The following is an 18,392-nucleotide window of genomic DNA, read 5'->3' as shown; positions in this document are numbered from 1 at the left end:
AATATTATGAAAAAAAAGAACAGAAAAAAATCCTCGTTACTGTAGGTTAGTGCAGCACTCTGTTACTATTGTCTCTTCATTTACAGCTTGGATGTTTTGGAAAGAACATGGCCTCTGCTTCCGGAATGTTAAAATGGGCAAAAATGATCAGAGAACGCATTGAAACCCCATGGGAAAAGTTACAAATTATGTTTGAAAGGTTGACTGAAATAATTTCATTCTACAGTTTATATAGTAGTGTATGTGCAGGCAATAGTGTCTGTCCTAAAGTTCATGACTTATTGTTCAGTATTTTCAGATCTGTGGGAGGTATGGATACAACCGAAGCACACCACAAGTATAAGGAGATGATTAGTCTTCTTCACCAATGTGAGGAACACGTTTACTCTAAGTGGTGTAATGGTTTGGAGCAGACTTGCCAGATCAACTTGCAACAACCGCTCTTATGTAGAAACCCCTCTAGCGACCTCATCTCTGTAAATTTCAATGCCAAGGTGAGTATACACATTTAATATACATACGTAAGACAGCGTGACACTACCAAGTGATGGGGTTTTATCTCCTCAAACAAGCTAACATTTTTCAGACCCCTTCATAAAGCTATAGAAATATCTGCCGGTACTTATTTACAAATGACCGTACCATGTTGAGGCAAACTGCTCGAAAACAAGCTCTAAATTATTTAACAGTACAAAGTACCCCCAAAAAAGGTGGAAGGGGCAATCAATAACATTAAAATGTCTTATTTAGGAGGTTAAAGTAACTAAGTTTAATAGAATTACAGTAAAATTAATATATACAGTATATATATTTTCCCTGAACTTGTAGCCGGCCCCCGAGCCCCATTTTCCTATATAGTAATCTCTCCTTTTCAATTATTAATTTTCCACCACACTATAATTACAAATCTGTAATATAGAGCTGTGTGCTAGAAAACCATGACTCAACCATGCCTCAAAGACATGGTATCGCCCACCTTTTTGGACTCGTGTCTTTATGAGATTCTCCCAAAAAAGCTAATCTTGTCCACAGTCAAACAGTGTCTCACCTACCGGTATTTGTTTTGTTTTGACTCCTCAGCTGGCTGAAGTCTTGAAAGATGTTAAGTATATTCAAACGCTCAACATTGACATTCCTGTGGCAGCCATGACTGTTTTTGAGAAACGTGACCTCTTCACAAAGGTGAGACGCGCACATGCAACCAGCTGAACTTGTTACTATTTTTTCAGTGTCAAGAAAATCCTCATAATTCCTTATGTTGTTTAGTATGTGAGGAGTTTGCAGCTAGTAGTGCAATGGTACAACACACTCAAACAGACTGTTCTCGAAATTGAACTCCCGCTCATCAGAGATGAACTGGCCACAGTAGACAAGCTACTGAAAAGAGCCGAGACCGAATTGACGTGGCAACACCAGGACTGCTGGAACTTCATATGCAGCACCAAAAAACAGGTCCATGACCTTGCTGACCGAGCCAATAGAGCAAAGGAGAACTGTGATACCATGCAATCAATGATGAAGAGATGGAGCAAGCATACTATGATTTGCAGAAAGGACAACAAGAAAAACTCACTACTACAGCTTGAGGACAGAGGAGAGCGTGTTAGCAAGATCTTTTTCTCCATTAAACAAGATGGAGACTTCATCCACAAGTTGGTACAGGTACGTCGTAATTTATACCATATCCTCTCTAATAGAGGCTTCCGCATGTATATGTCTGTGTAAGCTCTCAGTCGTACAGGAGTGGTCCATCGATGAGAAGGTTTCTTCAGCCGTCATCTGTACAAAAGTGAAGGTTTCGGACGTTTCGCCTCCTATCCAAGAGGCTTCGTCAGCGAACTAAAGTCTGACTGGTCGTATCGGCCCCATATATATATCCCTATATATGGGGCCGATGAGATGAGAAGGTTTCTTCAGCCGTCATCTGTACAAAAGTGAAGGTTTCGGACGTTTCGCCTCCTATCCAAGAGGCTTCGTCAGCGAACTAAAGTCTGACTGGTCGTATCGGCCCCATATATATATCCCTATATATATATATATCCCTATATATGGGGCCGATACGACCAGTCAGACTTTAGTTCGCTGACGAAGCCTCTTGGATAGGAGGCGAAACGTCCGAAACCTTCACTTTTGTACAGATGACGGCTGAAGAAACCTTCTCATCGATTCCGCATGTATACTCATTGATAATTTAGCAAGTGATTTACTGTACTTGTATGGTGTAAAAATCTCAAAAAGGACAGAACCCGCTTCTGTTCACGCAGCCTTTTGAATGTATATTCTCTCCTGTCCACAATCCTCTGGACCATATATAGGACAACATGATGCTCTTCAATGCAGACCCAAATACAGACGCTTGGCAATCGTATATGGAATATGTGGATGAGATGGTGGTGGAGGGGCTCTTTGGCTACATTGGTCAGTCACTCCAATTAATCGTGGACAACATGGACTCATGTCACAAGCAGGCCCCTCTCTTTGAGGCTCATTTGATGCTCACTGACTTGGGGATGAGCTTCCGTCCGTCACTGCAGAGAGATGCAGGAGATGGCTTCTATGAGCTTGTAGAAGGACTTGTTGGAGATATTTTCAGGGTGTCAGTAAATATAAAGAAGTTGTCTGCTGAATTGAGCTTGGACAGCTATCAGGTACTTTTTCTTTGGCTTCTGAATTACAATTAGGAATGGGCATTTGAAAAAAAGTCCTTGATTGACTATTGATGATCAATTCACTGATTGATTCATTGTAATAATATTTTTAATGCAGGCTGATTTTTTTTTTAGCAAAGTGGAATCTTTTTGTTCAAGACAGTCACTATACAGACAAGCAATAAAATTTTTCATGATCACAACACATACACACAACTGGTATGTGTTTGAACCCTAACAGGATGTCATGGAAGACATGCTTGATTTGTTGGATTTGCGGAAGGAAGTGATGGAAAGAGTTGAGGACGTCCTCAACAAAGCAACATCATTTCAGCAACAGTTTGATTGCTATGCCCATTTGTGGCTTGATGATCGGGCAGAATTCCTTAGCCAGTTTCTCTTGTATGGACGTGCGCTGACACCTGAAGAAGCTGAGTCTCACAGAGCTGATATTCTCCCGGGGAGCCCGCCTACTGTTGATCACTTCAAAGAACAGGTATTTTTTTTGTATTTACATTATATTTATAAGCGCCTACAAGGCGTCTTCAATGTGTATGTTCAAAAATCACCTGACATTTTCATAAATAACAATGGTCTTGATTCAACAGATTGATTACTATGAGGACCTGTACTCTGAAATCTGTAAACTTGAAGATTCCAGGGTATTTTATGGGTGGTTTCGAGTGGACATTAAGCACTTCAAAGTCACTCTCTTGAACACTATTAAAAAGTGGAGTTGGCTTTTTAAAGAGCACCTCTTGACATATGTCACAAACAGGTCGGCATTGACTCTGCTAAAACACACACAAAAAAACTGTCTCTAAGTCATTCTTACATTTCACGTTATTCCCTTTAGTCTTGATGACCTTCAAGGATTTGTCCATACTACTGTTGAAGGACTGGCTAAATGTTTGCCAAAAGGAGACTACTGCAGTCTTGTGGAAGTAATGAGTCACCTCCTGGCTATTAGGGACAGACAAGCTGTCACCGACAAGATGTTTGAGCCCTTAAGAGCCACTGTAAAACTCCTAGAACAGCATGGAGTGACCATTCCAGAAAAGGTCTATTTACAGCTTGAGGTAAAGGGATTTGTAAATCTTTATTTATTTGTTCAATTTTACTTCTCACTGGCAAATGAGGAAATCATTTCAATTTACCAACACCTTTTAGGAACTTCCTGAAAAATGGAATGGGGCTAAAAAATTCTCCTTAAAAGTGAGACATGAGGTGTCCCCTATGCAAAATGAAGAAGTGATGGTTTTACGAAGACGCTGCTTGGAATTTGAGGTCAAATCTCCTCTCTTTACCTGTTTATGCAAATATAAAATAGAGGATATAATTATATCATGAAGCTTCTTGAAATGTTTTTTTCAGGCGAAACAAAGCCGATTCAGGGAAATCTTCAGAGCAACTGCACCTTTCAGTTACAAAACGTCTCATCCCTACATTAGTCTGGATAAAGTAGGAATTAAACTCCTACCTAATTATGGTCATAAATTGAGATTTGACACCACATACTGTAGCATATTTCTTCTCTTGTCTTATGTTGTATAGTCTGAGAAAGTAATCCGAGACATGGACAAAGAATTGACAGCGTTACAAGAGTCAACAAACTTATTTGACGTCACGATGCCTGACTATAAAGACATTCATCTCTGCAAACAAGAGATCATTATTCTCAAAGAACTGTGGGACATGGTCATATTTGTTCATGTGAGTAACGTTATTGTTAGAAAGTTTCTTTTTATGCTAAGAAAATGGAAATATAAAAAAAAAGCCAAAAAGCCACAGAAGCCAACAATTCAATAATTTGACCAGCCTGCTGTCGGTGTGGTCATTGATTATCTTGCCGCTAAATGCCCCAATTAAGGTCCCTCAGCCCATTGACCCTTATGTGTGTGTCTTTATCTATACAGACCAATGTGGACCAATGGACAAAGAGTAAATGGTGGCAGATAAATGTCGAACAGATTGATGTGGAATTGAGCGAGTTTGCGAAGGTCAGATCACTAACAGTGAGACTCTCACCTACCTTGCACCACTACTTTGGTAGTTAAATTGGTCTAATACGGTTGAGTAATGATGGACGTAATAAGCGTGCTGTTTGTGTAGGACATGCGAAAGCTTGACAAAGAGGCTCGTGTATGGAATGTGTATTACGGCATAGACCATTTTGTGAAGAATTTGTTGACGTCACTGCGAGCTGTGAGTCAGCTACAGAACCTTGCAATTCGAGAGCGCCACTGGGTACAACTAATAAGGACAATGCAGGTGCATATTACTTAAAAACAACATTTTAATACATATAAATGGCTTGCATTATTTATTTGCATTATTTTTTTAATAGATGAACTTCACCGTGACTGATCATACTACCTTGGCAGACCTCTTGGCTCTTCAACTTCATCTTTACGAAGAAGAAGTCCGTAGCACGGTGGACAAGGCAGTTAAAGAAATGGCCATTGAGAAGGTTTTTGTTTACAGATTAAGAAGCATTTATATTAATGTCATCATGAACATAACTGCTGTTCTAAACTATTTTATGGTTTACAACCTTTTCTTGTGTGTTTTTACGAATACAATGATGATATCTTTGCATCAGTGTGGATAGAGCTATCGGTAGATGAAGCACAAGTAACTGCAGTTTGTGCATAGAGAAAGGTTACTCTTTATTTTCAGGTTGTGACAGAAATTCGTCAAGTATGGGCATCAATGGAGCTTTCATATGAAGATCATTACCAAACCTCTGTACCTCTACTTAAATGTGATGAAGACCTCATTGTGACACTTGAAGATCATCAGGTAAGTTACAAAGCAAGTCTGGTTAGATTTTCCTAAACATCTGAAAAAGGTCGTAGCTCTAAGTAAGACACAAGGACTAGTTGCCAAGATGATATGCCTGTTAGAAGTACTAGTAGTTAAATGTTGAATGGTCGAGAATGCAAAATGGGGCCTCTCTGTCTGACTGTCGAACAACACAGCTGAGACTGCAGAGATCCCTATTGAGTCCTCAGATTTATAGCTGCTATTGCACATGGAGCATTGTCTCTTCACGCGGGCCTTTGTGCATGTCCACCAGATGCATTACGGGGGAGGGAGGTCATTGTACCCAGCAATTAGGAGTCTTACTACTTTAGTGCTTCTGTCTTTGTGTAAATAGACCACATCCATCCCCCATTTTTGTGTGCCAAAATGGATTGGATTGGATTGGATTGGATTTGCCTTTATTAGTCTCACAGTGGAGAAATTTACATTTCACAGCAGCAAAGCGATGAAAGGAATGAAAGTAGAAAAACAAAATACATGAGCTGCTGGAAAGGCAGCCACTCTCGGGGCGCCGTCTTGAAGTCAAAAGAACAAAAAACAAACTAAATGATAAGATTACTTGAAAATTAAAATGGTGCATGGATTAATATGAGCTAATCAAAATATGAAATACATAAAGACTAACCTGCAAGCGCAGGTTAGTCTTTATGGTTGCCCCAAATGTTAGATAAGTTATGTTATTCCTTCCAACATTTTGTGCCCACTCTCAAGGTTCAGCTGCAGGGCATCTTTCAAAGCAAGCACATAGATCACTTTCTTGTCCAAGTTGTGGAACTTCAGAGACAACTAACAGTAACAGACTCTGTGTTGATGGTCTGGATGGAGGTGCAAAGAACATGGGCCTATTTAGAAAGTATCTTTAAAGGCTGTGATGATATCTGCCAGCAACTACCAAAAGATGCACACAGATTCCGAATGATAGATGCTGAATTTCAGGTCGGCAGTGCCATTCATTGTTGCACTTCTGCACCAAAAGGACTCCAAATTGAATTGAATTAAGTTGACTTTCTTTCAGGAATTAATGTTGGACAGTACAAAAACCAAACATGTGATTGAAGCCACCAATAAACCCAAACTCTTTGAAAAGTTAGAAGATCTTCTGAAAAGGTTATTGTGCATTTTTTGTTTTTGTTTTTTTAAGATGCAAATGATTGCCATAATTCCCAAATCCGCTCTTTCGCCAGGCTGGCTTTGTGTGAAAAAGCCCTTGCTGAATACCTGGAGACGAAAAGACGAGCATTTCCGAGATTCTACTTCATGTCATCGGCAGACTTGTTGGATATTCTCTCTAAGGGAGGCCGTCCGAAAGATGTACATTGTCAATTTGATTTTATCTCCATAGTATGTATTAACAGTCACATTTCAATACTCACTGAACTTCAATATGATGCTTTGCATTTCAGGTTACATGCCATCTCTTAAAATTATTTGATAATGTGTCTGACCTGGAATTCTCCAACAATCAATCTAAACATGCTATGGGCATGTACAGCAAAGAAAGGGAGTATGTGCCATTCCAGAAGGAATGCTACTGTAGTGGAGCGGTAGGCTATGTTGATAAAAATTTCAATCCAGAATAGAATATAATTCATGTTTTATAAATCTTCAGGGAAATTATGTAATGTTTGACTGTATTCTGATCATTCATTATCATGTTTTACATAAATATTGTACAAGGTGGAGGTGTGGCTTACCTTTTTGGAGGAGTCCATGAGGGAAAGTGTTCGGGGTCATCTGTCTGAAGCTGTGTCAGTTTATGAGGAAAGGCCCAGAGAGCAGTGGATTTTTGATTTTCCGGCGCAAGTTGCTTTGACTGCGTCACAGATTTGGTGGAGTAATGATGTAGAGCTTGCATTTAAAAGACTGGAAGAGGGATTCAAGTCTGCTCTTAAGGACTACAACAAGAAACAGGTGAGAAGAGAATGTGTGAATGTTTTCCATCCCATCTTGATTCAGATTCATCGGCTTATGCTTGTCAGTGTTTCCAGCGCTACTGTATGGCATGACATTGATTGCTGCTTTTATAATATCCTCTCCAGATAACAGATTTCAAATGTATGCAAGACCAGTAATAAACTAATTCCAGTGATATTTTAGTCAAGCTGTTTGAACTACATTATCTTGTTCCAATATTCACATTCATACACCTCTAATGTGGCGAGCTTGTGTTGCGCTCTCCACTATAGTAAGGGAGATACGGTGTTGTGGGATCCAGAAAAAAACCACAAGACAAGCAATGTGATACGTCTTGACTCAACAGTGGTTTACTTCGAATGCCCCGATCTAATGCAAACGTATGCGCACAACAATTTCCGGTCCAACGATCTAAATCGGACCGACACGAAACACTAACCGAAGCAGGCGTTCCATGTTTAAATAAACATTTTCGATATTTATCATTTGTAAACCAATAGAACTACGCGAATGTAACCAAAATAGGAAATAAGATAATTTACAACCTGTCACATACTCCCCCTCAAAATAGATGTTGTCCCCAACATATGTACTAGTAAATACATAAATGCGCTGGACGACGTGCCCAAAACAATGACGCACGGTATTATGAACTGCATCCAAATATGAACTATAATAATGAACAGTTTACACACTGGAACTCTTTTCATACATTCCGTTTTACTTATACAGGGCTCATCAGGGTCTTCTTGTTTCCATCTCACTGTTCTATTAAACAGAAGTGTCGATTAACCATTTCTGTAGTATGTCGTGGCATAATAGGGGTGTGCGCCATACATCCAAGGCATTGTCTGTTCACCATGATATGGTACTGTCTCTACATTGTAACAAGATGGCGAACCAAGGCGATCATACGTGAATACCTTGGGTCTCCTGTGTTCTCGTCGTGGCCGTTGATTTCCCCCAATATCAGGATTACTGGGGGGTGGCTGGGGAAAAGGGGGACACACTGTCACAGGTGGATCATTTTCCGGACCAATGTTGCCCTCCTGAGATTGGTCAACTTTCGCAGCTCCCGGCTCTGTCCCCGGCAGTTCATTCCCCAGTTGATTGTCATCATGGTGGGTTGTCTCCACAAAGCTCACGTCCCGCGGTTCTGGTGAGTCTGGTCGGGTGCTCTGGCGATGCAACACTGGATAATACTCATCCTCCTCATCATCCTCTTCCGGATCCATTTCCGGCATCTTGTTCGGTCGTTGCCGAGTGGACTTTTCCTTGGACTGGGACTGTAGTGAAGTCTCTAATGGCAAATGATCACATGGCAGCAAGAGATTGCGGTGGAGTATCCTAGATCTGCCCTTCCCCCTCTCAGGTTTCAGCTCATAAACTGGAATGTCTTGGCTGACTTGACGAACCACTGTATGAACAACATCCTCCCAGTGGTTTCTCAGTTTGCCTGAACCTCCGCGTGGGGTTAAGTTTCGAAGCAGAACACGATCACCGGGCAACAGGGTAGAATACTTTAGCTTACTGTCATATAGTCTCTTACTCCTGGCAGCAGCTTTGTTGTTATTTTCTTGCGTGATCACATACGCTTCCTCCATGCCCTTTTTCCACTTCTTCACATAGTCCTTCTGGTTGGTGTCACCCTGGTTAGAGTCTGGATTCAAACTAAACAACCTATCAACTGGCAAACGTGGTGAACGTCCATAAAGTAAGTAAACGGGTGAAAACCCTGTCACCTCACTTTTGGTACAGTTGTAAGCATAAACGAGTTTGTTTAGTGAGTCTTTCCAGTTACTCTTTTGTTTCTCTGTCAGTGTCTTTAACATCTGGATCAGTGTTCGATTAAATCGTTCAACCTGTCCATTTCCCTGTGGATGGTAGGGGGTTGTCCTTGAACCCGCAACCCCACAATATTCCTTCAGTTGAGCAAAAAGTTGATTTTCAAATTCACCACCCTGATCATGGTGAATTCGAAGGGGGAACCCAAACTTTAAATTGGATTGGATTGGATTGGATTTGCCTTTATTAGTCTCACAGTAGAGAAATTTACATTTCACAGCAGCAAAGCATAGTCATTAAAGATTTTGTTTGCCAGATTTGGACGTTGTAGCATAAACTTGAGCGAAACGTGTAAAATGGTCTACTAGCTCAAGCACGTATTCATAACCACCCTTACATTTGTCAAGATGCAAAAAGTCAACGGAGACAAGTTCAAAAGGTTGAGTAGTCACAATATTAGTGAGAGGGGCTCTGGTCTCACGGTTGGGCTTTTTGTGTTTTAGGCACACACACTCTCTCAGTACATAGTCCTCTATTTCTTTTTGCATAAAGGGCCAGTAAAAACGATCCCTTCCAAGGGAAAGAGTCCTTTCTACACCATGGTGGCCCATTTCATCATGCAGCTCTTTTAACACTGTCACCTTGTGTTTTTCAGGAAGCAGTAGTTGGGTTCTGTTTGCCGTTTTTCTGTACAAAACACCTCTGTCATTAAAGTGTAGCTTGTCCCATTCCCTCACAAGACAAACAACTTGAGGACAATGCATTCTTAGTTCAGTACCTAGCGGTTTCGTCTCCGCCAGTTTGTATCTAATAATATGTCCTATAATGGGGTCAGTCTCTTGATCTAGCTTGATCTGTCCAACAGTCAATGGGGCCATCGGTGTGTTTAGTGACACCTCGGCACACGTAGCTGAGATTCCCATAGACCAAGCTGCACTAGACTCGTTCTGTTGGTCAACCGCTTGTACGGCAGCACTCACAGCATCATATGACATTTCTTTTGTACATCCTTCCATATATGTTACCATATCAAGGGGCATCCTAGATAAACTGTCTGCATCAACATTTTCCTTACCGGGACGATATTTAACAGTAAAATTATAATCAGAAAGTTCTGCGACCCACCTGCACCCAGTTGCATTTAACTTAGCAGTCGACAGTACATAAGTGAGTGGATTATTGTCACTATACACAGTGAAGAATGGTGCATAGTACAAATAATCACGAAACTTGTCTGTGATCGCCCACTTAAGCGCCAAAAATTCCAACTTGCCCGAGTGTAAGTTATAATTCTTCTCAGCTGCAGTTAATGTCCGAGAGCCATAGGCTATCACGCGAAGTTTGCCATTTTGTCTTTGGTACAACACAGCACCTAAACCCCGGTTAGAGGCATCTGTATGCAAAATGAAAGGATGCGCGAAGTCAGGAAAACCTAAAACTGGTGGTTGAACTAAACAGTCTATTAGCTGCTCTAACACTGACTGATGCTCATCACTCCACTCAATACGTGTGTTGGAAGACACACTGTTATGTCTCACTTTCCATTTTTTTCTTTGATGCTGCTGAGTCTCAACATTCAGAGGGGCTTTAAGCAAAGCATACAAGGGACTAGCGATACAAGAGAAATCTTTGATGTATTACCTATAATAGCTTAATAGTCCCAAAATGGCTCGAAGCTCACCGACAGTGCCTGGCTGCTTGTTTTTCAGGGCACGCACTGCTGCTGTATCTGCCGGGTCCATTCGGCTCCCCTCAGCAGAGACAATCCTGCCGAGGTACCTCACTTCCGGATTGAAGAGGTCACACTTTCGGGCTTTGAGTTTTATTCCATTTTCCCTGAGACGTCGCAACACTCGTCTGACGTCCTCAACGTGGTTGTCAAATGTCCCGCTGAAAACAAGAATGTCATCAAGATAGGGGACACATATTTCGTGCCGTAACCCCTCCAGACATTGTTCCATACACCGCTGGAACGCTGCTGGTGCATTCATGAGTCCAAACGGGATTCGAATCCATTCATAAAGGCCCAAAGGGGTCACGAAGGCGGTCAGGTGTCGGCTCCCTTTGGACATGAACCGCTGGTGGTATGCTTTGCCTTGGTCCAGCAGCGAGAAGATGGTGTTACCCCCAAGGCTATCCACCACGTCCTGTACCCGTGGGATGGGGTGCCGGTCAGGGTGTGTTTTCCGGTTCAGCTCTCTGTAATCAATACATAAGCGCAGTGTACCATCTTTTTTCCTGACACAGACGACAGGGGATGAGTAGGAGGAAGTGGACTTTTCCACCCACCCCTGCGCTATCAAGTCCTGTAAATAGTCTTTCACCTCTCTGTACATTGGCTTTGGGACAGACATATATGTCTTTGAAACGGGCTCAGTGTCTTTCAACAAAATGTCCATTTGTAGGTTTTCCACACACCCTATGTTGTCGTCCGATTTTGAAAATGATGCAGATTCCTCTCTCAACATCTGCTGAACGGTCTTTCTTTTATCTTCGTCCAAATGAGAAAGGTCAATTGGGGGGTCCCACTGCTCACTGAGAGCGATGGTGGTATTCTGGACATGGACCTCATTGACAACCGCTGAAGGAAGGTCCCTTTTAAATATGTTAGCTGGGTAGACAGACCCTACTGACTGCACTGTACCAATAATAGCCTTTACTGGAAATCTAATATCATGATTAGTAGGGTTCTGGACACTAACAACTATCCTAGGGATGGAACCTGCCTTTACTGAGACCAACGAGTCACAAAGCTCGAGGCCATCTGGCCACTGTGGGTTTTCACTTGGCTCAAAAACCAATGTAACATCTTCCTTAAAGGGCTTAGCCTGTACTTTGCATGGAATAATAAGTGAGCTATGCCTGGCTATAGTGAATCTCTCATTTGTTGTTTTTACACGGTACTCATGTGCTTGTCCCAGACTAACTGCTTTTATGAAAGTGGCAGCTTTATTGCGCTTAAGGTGGGGAAAAGCTAGTCTAACCGATTTCAAGAGCTTTTCTGTATCCCCTGTTTGTGACTCATTAGAGAGGCTATCTAACACAAGACGCTCAATGACATTAAACCCTATGATAGGACACTGTTGCTGGTCACCTTTTAGTACTAATACTGGTACAAGTAGCCCTGGATCATTAGCACCAAGTTTAAATGGTATCTCAAGCCATCCTACATAAGGCATATCCGTTCCATTAGCTGCCACAATATTGAGAGTGTTATCAGGGTCAATAAGCTCATTCACATTTTTCAATGACACGTTAGGTAAGTTTGTTTGTTTCCATAACTCATCTACAGCACACACCTGGGACCCCGAGTGCCCCCAGAGTGCTTCAACCCTTTTGTTACCCAAAAAGCACCGAATAAGACATTTCTTTCCCACTAACTCCCTGACCGAAGGTAATTTGCCACACTGTTTCTTATCTGTACGCTCGACAAATGACTGCTTATGTCTCTTCTGAACGGGGCCACATGTGTGGGGCTTACATTCCATTTTCATAGCACCACTGTAACACTGGGACCTATCTGTCTCTGTGGTCACACCATGTCCCACTGGGGTAACCCTTTCTAGTTTAAAGCATGGTTCCTAGCTGAGTTCTGTGCTTTGCAGCCTGCTCTGAAATGTTCACTATTTCCACATTTAAAACAGTGCTGACAATATTCTTCACCTGTCTGAATACAAGAATAACACCTGGGCTGAGGGCGACGGGGCATGTAGTACTGCTGAGGGGCGAACCGCTGCTGGAACTGTGCTTCCCCCCTCATCGGCCTGGGGCCTAGTGCTGGGTGGTACTGCTGAAGAGCTGATGGGGAGTACTGGGTGTAGTAGTGCCTGGCTGGTGGATCTACCTGATATTGTGAAGGTGAAGTGAAGGCGACCTGTTCAGGGTAGTGGTCAGGCAGGCGTTCAGGTCCTCCGCTGGTGGGCTGAGAAGTGGCTGTTGGTTTCTGAATAGTCTCTTTGATCTGGGACACTTCTGCACGCAGCTCTTTTAACAGCATCATCTCTGACCTCATCTCTTTGATCTCTGTAAGGAGTTCATTCGGCACAGTAACAGTATTCTGCTTTAAGACTGTCTTCTTCCCAATCGGGACTGGTGTGTCATCTAACTGGACAGTGTTCAGCGTTGTCACCCGTGCAGCAGCATTTTTCTTTTTTTCCTGTCGCTCTTTTTCATTTGCACATGCCATGTTTAATTTTTCGAACAGTACTTCATCTGATGTGGTGGTTAGCAGGAGGAAAGGTTGCATGTCACTCTTTACATTGTCACTCTGTAACCCCGTCAGAACTGTGTGCAGGAATAAACTCTGGACCAACGTGGGATCATACTTCACCCCTGATTCAGCCTCTTGAGATGCAAAAAGAATCCTTTGACGAAGATCCATTGCACGCAGTAGAAATTTCTGTGGGGACTCTTTATTAGTCTGCACTTCCGATGAGAGCTGCTTGTACAATTCAGTGGCTCCTCTCTCTTGATAGCGAGATCGGAGAATCCTTCGTAAAGAAGGTAGGGTGAGATTTTCTTTCCCTTCGAGGTAGCTTCTCAACTGCAGACCTGGTGTTATGGCACGAACCACTGCATCGATGATCTCATCCCCCTGGTAGCCTTTACTGAGCCCACTTTCTATCTGTCTGACCACATTAGGAAATGTGAGTTTATCTTTTTGTCCGAGTTCACCTATTTGTCCAGATATTTTGAAATCTTTGCGCCGGGGGGCAGTGTCTGGGGGCACTATGCTTCTCTTTCGCACTGCATCCCGACCTTTTTCACTTGGTTTGGCTATTCCTAGTTCAAAATCTTTTATACTTTCAATCAAGTCCTTTACACGTAGCAAATCTGACATTCCTCCATCTTCTAGCTCTAATTCAGCTCTTTCAATGTAGGTTGACACAATATTAATTAGTTGGCCTCGAGTCTTTCCTGTAAGTTGCTCTCTTTCCAGTCCAGATATTTGGATTTCAGCACATAACTCTGACAACTGTTGAAAATTCAGTCCAAATAACTTGCCTTTGATGTCCAACTGTAATTCCTCTAACGCCATTTTCGAGAGGGTAGACGCAGTTCAACTGGCCGGATTCACTTCAAAGTCTTCCAATGCTCTCTAGTGGTGGCTGTACGCACAGAGATGCAACCAGAGCACATGTAGAAACAAACCAGTAAACGGCGACGCCACTCCGACTGGGTTGATTGGGGATATTCGGCGCGAGCTTCTACCCACGGCGAGTAGACAACACTCGAACGCAAATATCCCAGCGGTGCCTCCAAAATGTTGCGCTCTCCACTATAGTAAGGGAGATACGGTGTTGTGGGATCCAGAAAAAAACCACAAGACAAGCAATGTGATACGTCTTGACTCAACAGTGGTTTACTTCGAATGCCCCGATCTAATGCAAACGTATGCGCACAACAACTACTATCGATATATCCGATATCGATATAACGAGACTTTACTGTATATCATTTGTAAACCAATAGAACTACGTGAATGTAACCAAAATAGGAAATAAGATAATTTACAACCTGTCACACTTGCGTGTGGTGACTGTTGATACTGGTCATGGTCTTTTTTTTTTGTACCCTTTGATTTATTTGAAGTTGTTCTCTCCAATCTCCCCCAGATTGCTCAGTTGAACATGTTGATTAACATGCTGTTGAGCGAGCTTGGTCAAGGAGACAGACAGAAGATCATGACTATCTGCACCATCGATGTTCACGCGAGAGATGTTGTCACCGGCTTGATTGCCCAAAAGGTGAGCAATCTAAGATCACACTAACTTTTAACATTTTACAGCCTCATATTGCAAATCAGGACTTTATGAAGACTTTTGTATAATCATTCTGATTATATTTGAATCATGAAACAAAAACACATTCTTTCAACTGTCAGATTTCCATGTCACTATGCCTTCGTAAAGGCATTTCCACCGCGTAGTTTGTCAGTTATCAACTGTGCATATAGGTCACCACGTCACAGGCCTTCCATTGGCTTTCCCATCTCCGACACTACTGGAATGAGCTGCAGCGCCACTGTTTCATTAACATCTGTGATGCCCAGCTGCCTTACCTTTACGAGTATCTTGGGAATACACCACGTCTTGTCATCACTCCTCTCACTGACCGGTAAAAATGTTGGCCATTCTCATTCAGAAAATGCATCACAAGGCTTCAACTCACTCCATAATTCTTTATTAACTTAGCTGCTACATCACACTGACTCAGTCGCTGCACCTGACCATGAGTGGTGCGCCAGCCGGTCCGGCTGGGACTGGCAAAACTGAGACCACAAAGGATCTCGGACGAGCAGCGGGTGTCATGGTCTACATCTTTAACTGTTCTGAGCAGATGGACTACAGGGTTGGAGATTTGATCATCAACCATCTTTGTTCATTTCATCGCAGCGCATTTATTTGTTTATTTTAAATGTCTATTGTTTGTATTTTTTTCACATTATTTTTATGCCTAGTCAACAGGCAATATCTACAAAGGTTTGGCCCAGACTGGAGCATGGGGCTGCTTTGATGAATTCAATCGCATCTCTGTCGAGGTTTTGTCTGTTGTTGCAGTGCAGGTGAAAACGATCCAGGATGCCATCCGATCTAAAAAGAAAAGGTAAAGAGATTAATCTTAATTTATGAAGCCTCTTGAACAAGGTGAGTATTACCTCAACTAATAACAGGGCAACATGTCCTTAGATTTATGTTCCTGAATACAGAAATTCTCTTGAAACCTTCCGTGGGGATCTTCATTACGATGAATCCAGGTTATGCAGGAAGGACGGAACTACCTGAGAACCTCAAGGCTTTGTTTAGGTGGGTATTGTAAACAATCCCAATGTGTCATTCAGTGTAATGTCGAGTTAGGTTAAGTATATGCTTTATCTTATTGGTACTGTAGACCGTGTGCGATGGTGGTACCAGATATTGAGTTGATATGTGAGATCATGTTAGTGTCAGAGGGCTTCTGTGGTGGCAAGCTTCTCGCCAGGAAGTTCACTTCTCTTTACACTCTGTGCAAAGAGCTTCTCTCCAAGCAGGTCGGACCACCACAGTGTATTACACTGTTCTATTTATTTATTATTTTTTAAGTGATGTAAATGCACAACTACTCTATATTTGTTAGGATCACTATGATTGGGGTTTACGAGCTGTCAAGTCTGTTTTGGTCGTTGCTGGCGCACTCAGAAGAAGAGACAAAACAAGACCAGAGGATCAGGTGATGCCATAACATTGGAAAAGGAACGTGCTGTTGGCTTTGCACATTATCAATTTCATTAGAGATAAGACCCAAGTTTTCGTATGCAAGCAACATCTGTGTTGGTTATACTCAATTATATTACAGCATACCAAATCAAACCAACAACTGAAAACCATTGATGCAAATGTGTTTTTTAGGTGTTGATGCGTGCGCTGAGAGATTTCAACATGCCAAAAATTGTGACCGATGATGTCACAATATTCCTTGGATTGTTGCGAGATCTATTTCCTGGCCTGGAAGTAGAGAGAGAAAGAGACTGGGACTTTGAAAGGGAAGTCAGAAATACCACTGTTTCTCTTCGACTCCAGCACGAGGAAGCATTCATCCTCAAGGTTAATTATCATTAGGCTTGAAAATAATGATCTTTTGTATATTTCCAAAATGTTATCACATCTCTCTTTTTCAAGGTGATGCAGTTGGTGGAACTCATGGCTGTGCGTCATTCTATCTTTGTTGTTGGAAATGCTGGAACTGGAAAAAGCTCGGTTCGATATTAATGTTTTAATTTTCATTAAAACAAATAGATACATGTGCAGTAGTGTTTAACATCTCAAACACTGTGTTCACGTTTCACTAGATATTGAGAGTTCTCTATAAAACATATGTAAACCTGAAGCGGAAGCCTGTCTGGAATGACCTCAATCCAAAAGCAGTTGACAGAGATGAATTGTTTGGTTTCATCCATCCTGCAACTCGAGAGTGGAAGGATGGCAAGTATATTTTATTTAAAATATAAATACAGTGGACCCCCACTTACTTGCAGTCTGACACCTTTGGATTCACTTAAGAGCAGGATTTTTTTTGGACTTTGTGGGTGTGTGTGGATATATGTATACCCCTCCCCCCCACAAAAATACTATATGTATCTCTCTCTCTCTCTCTCTCTCTCTCTCTCTCTCTCTCTCTCTCTCTCTCTCTCTCTCTCTCTCTCTCTCTCTCTCTCTCTCTCTCTCTCTCTCTCTCTCTCTCTCTCTCTCTCTCTCTCTCTCTCTCTCTCTCTCTCTATATATATATATATATATATATATATATATATATATATATATATATATATATATATATATATATATATATATATATATATCAGTTATATCGAGGAGAAAATTTACATGCCGCAGGATCGGATATATCGATAGTCCGCTTATATCGATTTTTTTTCAGACTCCCGAGAATATCGATATAACGAGACTTTACTATATATATATATATATATATATATATATATATATATATATATATATAGCGCGAGAGAGAGAGAGAGATACATATAGTATCTATCTCTCAAGAGATATATATATATATATATATATATATATATATATATATATATATATATATATATATATATAAATCCTCGTCTCACCCACCATGGGTGGTGTCTGTCCCCATTTCAGCTCGGGTCCTCTACCAGAGGCCAGGAAGCTTGAGGGTTCTGCGCAGTATCCGTGCTGTTCCCAGCACTGCGCTTTTCTGGACCGAGATATCCGATGTTGTTCCCGGGATCTGTTGCAACCACTCGTCGAGTTTGGGGGTCACTGCCCCAAGTGCTCCGACCACCACAGGCACGACTGTCACCTTTACCTTCCAGGCTCTCTCCAGCTCCTCTCTGAGCCCTTGGTATTTCTCGATTTTCTCATGTTCCTTCTTTCTGATGTTCCCATCACTCGGGACCGCTACATCCACGACAACGGCTTTCCTTTCCCCTTTATCTATGACCACGATATCTGGTTGGTTGGCCATTACCATCTTGTCAGTCTGTATCTGGAAGTCCCACAGGATTTTTGCTCGGTCATTCTCCACCACCTTGGGAGGTGTTTCCCATTTTGACCTTGGGGTTTCCAGTCCATACTCCGCACAGATGTTTCGGTAGACTATGCCAGCCACCTGGTTATGGCGCTCCATGTAGGCTTTCCCTGCCAGCATCTTACACCCTGCAGTTACGTGTTGGATTGTCTCAGGTGCCTCTTT

The 18,392-nt window shown here is 42.0% G+C and overlaps 2 protein-coding genes across 2 annotated transcripts; both read left to right on the top strand.

Moving 5' to 3' along the window:
• The first annotated feature begins 311 nt into the window (after positions 1 to 311).
• On the top strand, positions 312 to 5,259 carry LOC148896538 (dynein axonemal heavy chain 11-like). Its single transcript, XM_088998444.1, has 14 exons — positions 312 to 494; positions 1,081 to 1,182; positions 1,267 to 1,662; positions 2,316 to 2,648; positions 2,890 to 3,144; positions 3,257 to 3,426; positions 3,505 to 3,727; positions 3,819 to 3,935; positions 4,023 to 4,109; positions 4,203 to 4,361; positions 4,565 to 4,648; positions 4,761 to 4,919; positions 4,996 to 5,118; positions 5,251 to 5,259. The coding sequence occupies exons 1-14, from the start codon at positions 312 to 314 to the stop codon at positions 5,257 to 5,259; spliced, it is 2,400 nt and encodes a 799-aa protein (XP_088854570.1).
• Positions 5,260 to 6,495: 1,236 nt separating this feature from the next.
• Positions 6,496 to 17,160, top strand: LOC148896537 (dynein axonemal heavy chain 11-like). The gene is made up of 14 exons (XM_088998442.1): positions 6,496 to 6,560; positions 6,659 to 6,785; positions 6,878 to 7,018; positions 7,152 to 7,385; positions 14,789 to 14,920; positions 15,130 to 15,290; positions 15,368 to 15,524; positions 15,634 to 15,779; positions 15,863 to 15,979; positions 16,065 to 16,203; positions 16,290 to 16,382; positions 16,562 to 16,756; positions 16,832 to 16,909; positions 17,002 to 17,160. Exons 1-14 carry the CDS (start codon positions 6,496 to 6,498, stop codon positions 17,158 to 17,160), a joined length of 1,944 nt encoding a protein of 647 aa, XP_088854568.1.
• The last annotated feature ends 1,232 nt before the right edge of the window (positions 17,161 to 18,392 follow it).

This window comes from Hippocampus bargibanti, linkage group LG06 (genome assembly GCF_051943395.1).
Source record: "Hippocampus bargibanti isolate YZ-2025 linkage group LG06, ASM5194339v1, whole genome shotgun sequence".
NCBI lineage: Eukaryota > Metazoa > Chordata > Actinopteri > Syngnathiformes > Syngnathidae > Hippocampus > Hippocampus bargibanti.
The sequence above is the reverse complement of the archived record's forward strand: the minus strand, read 5'-3'. Positions and strand labels throughout refer to the sequence as shown.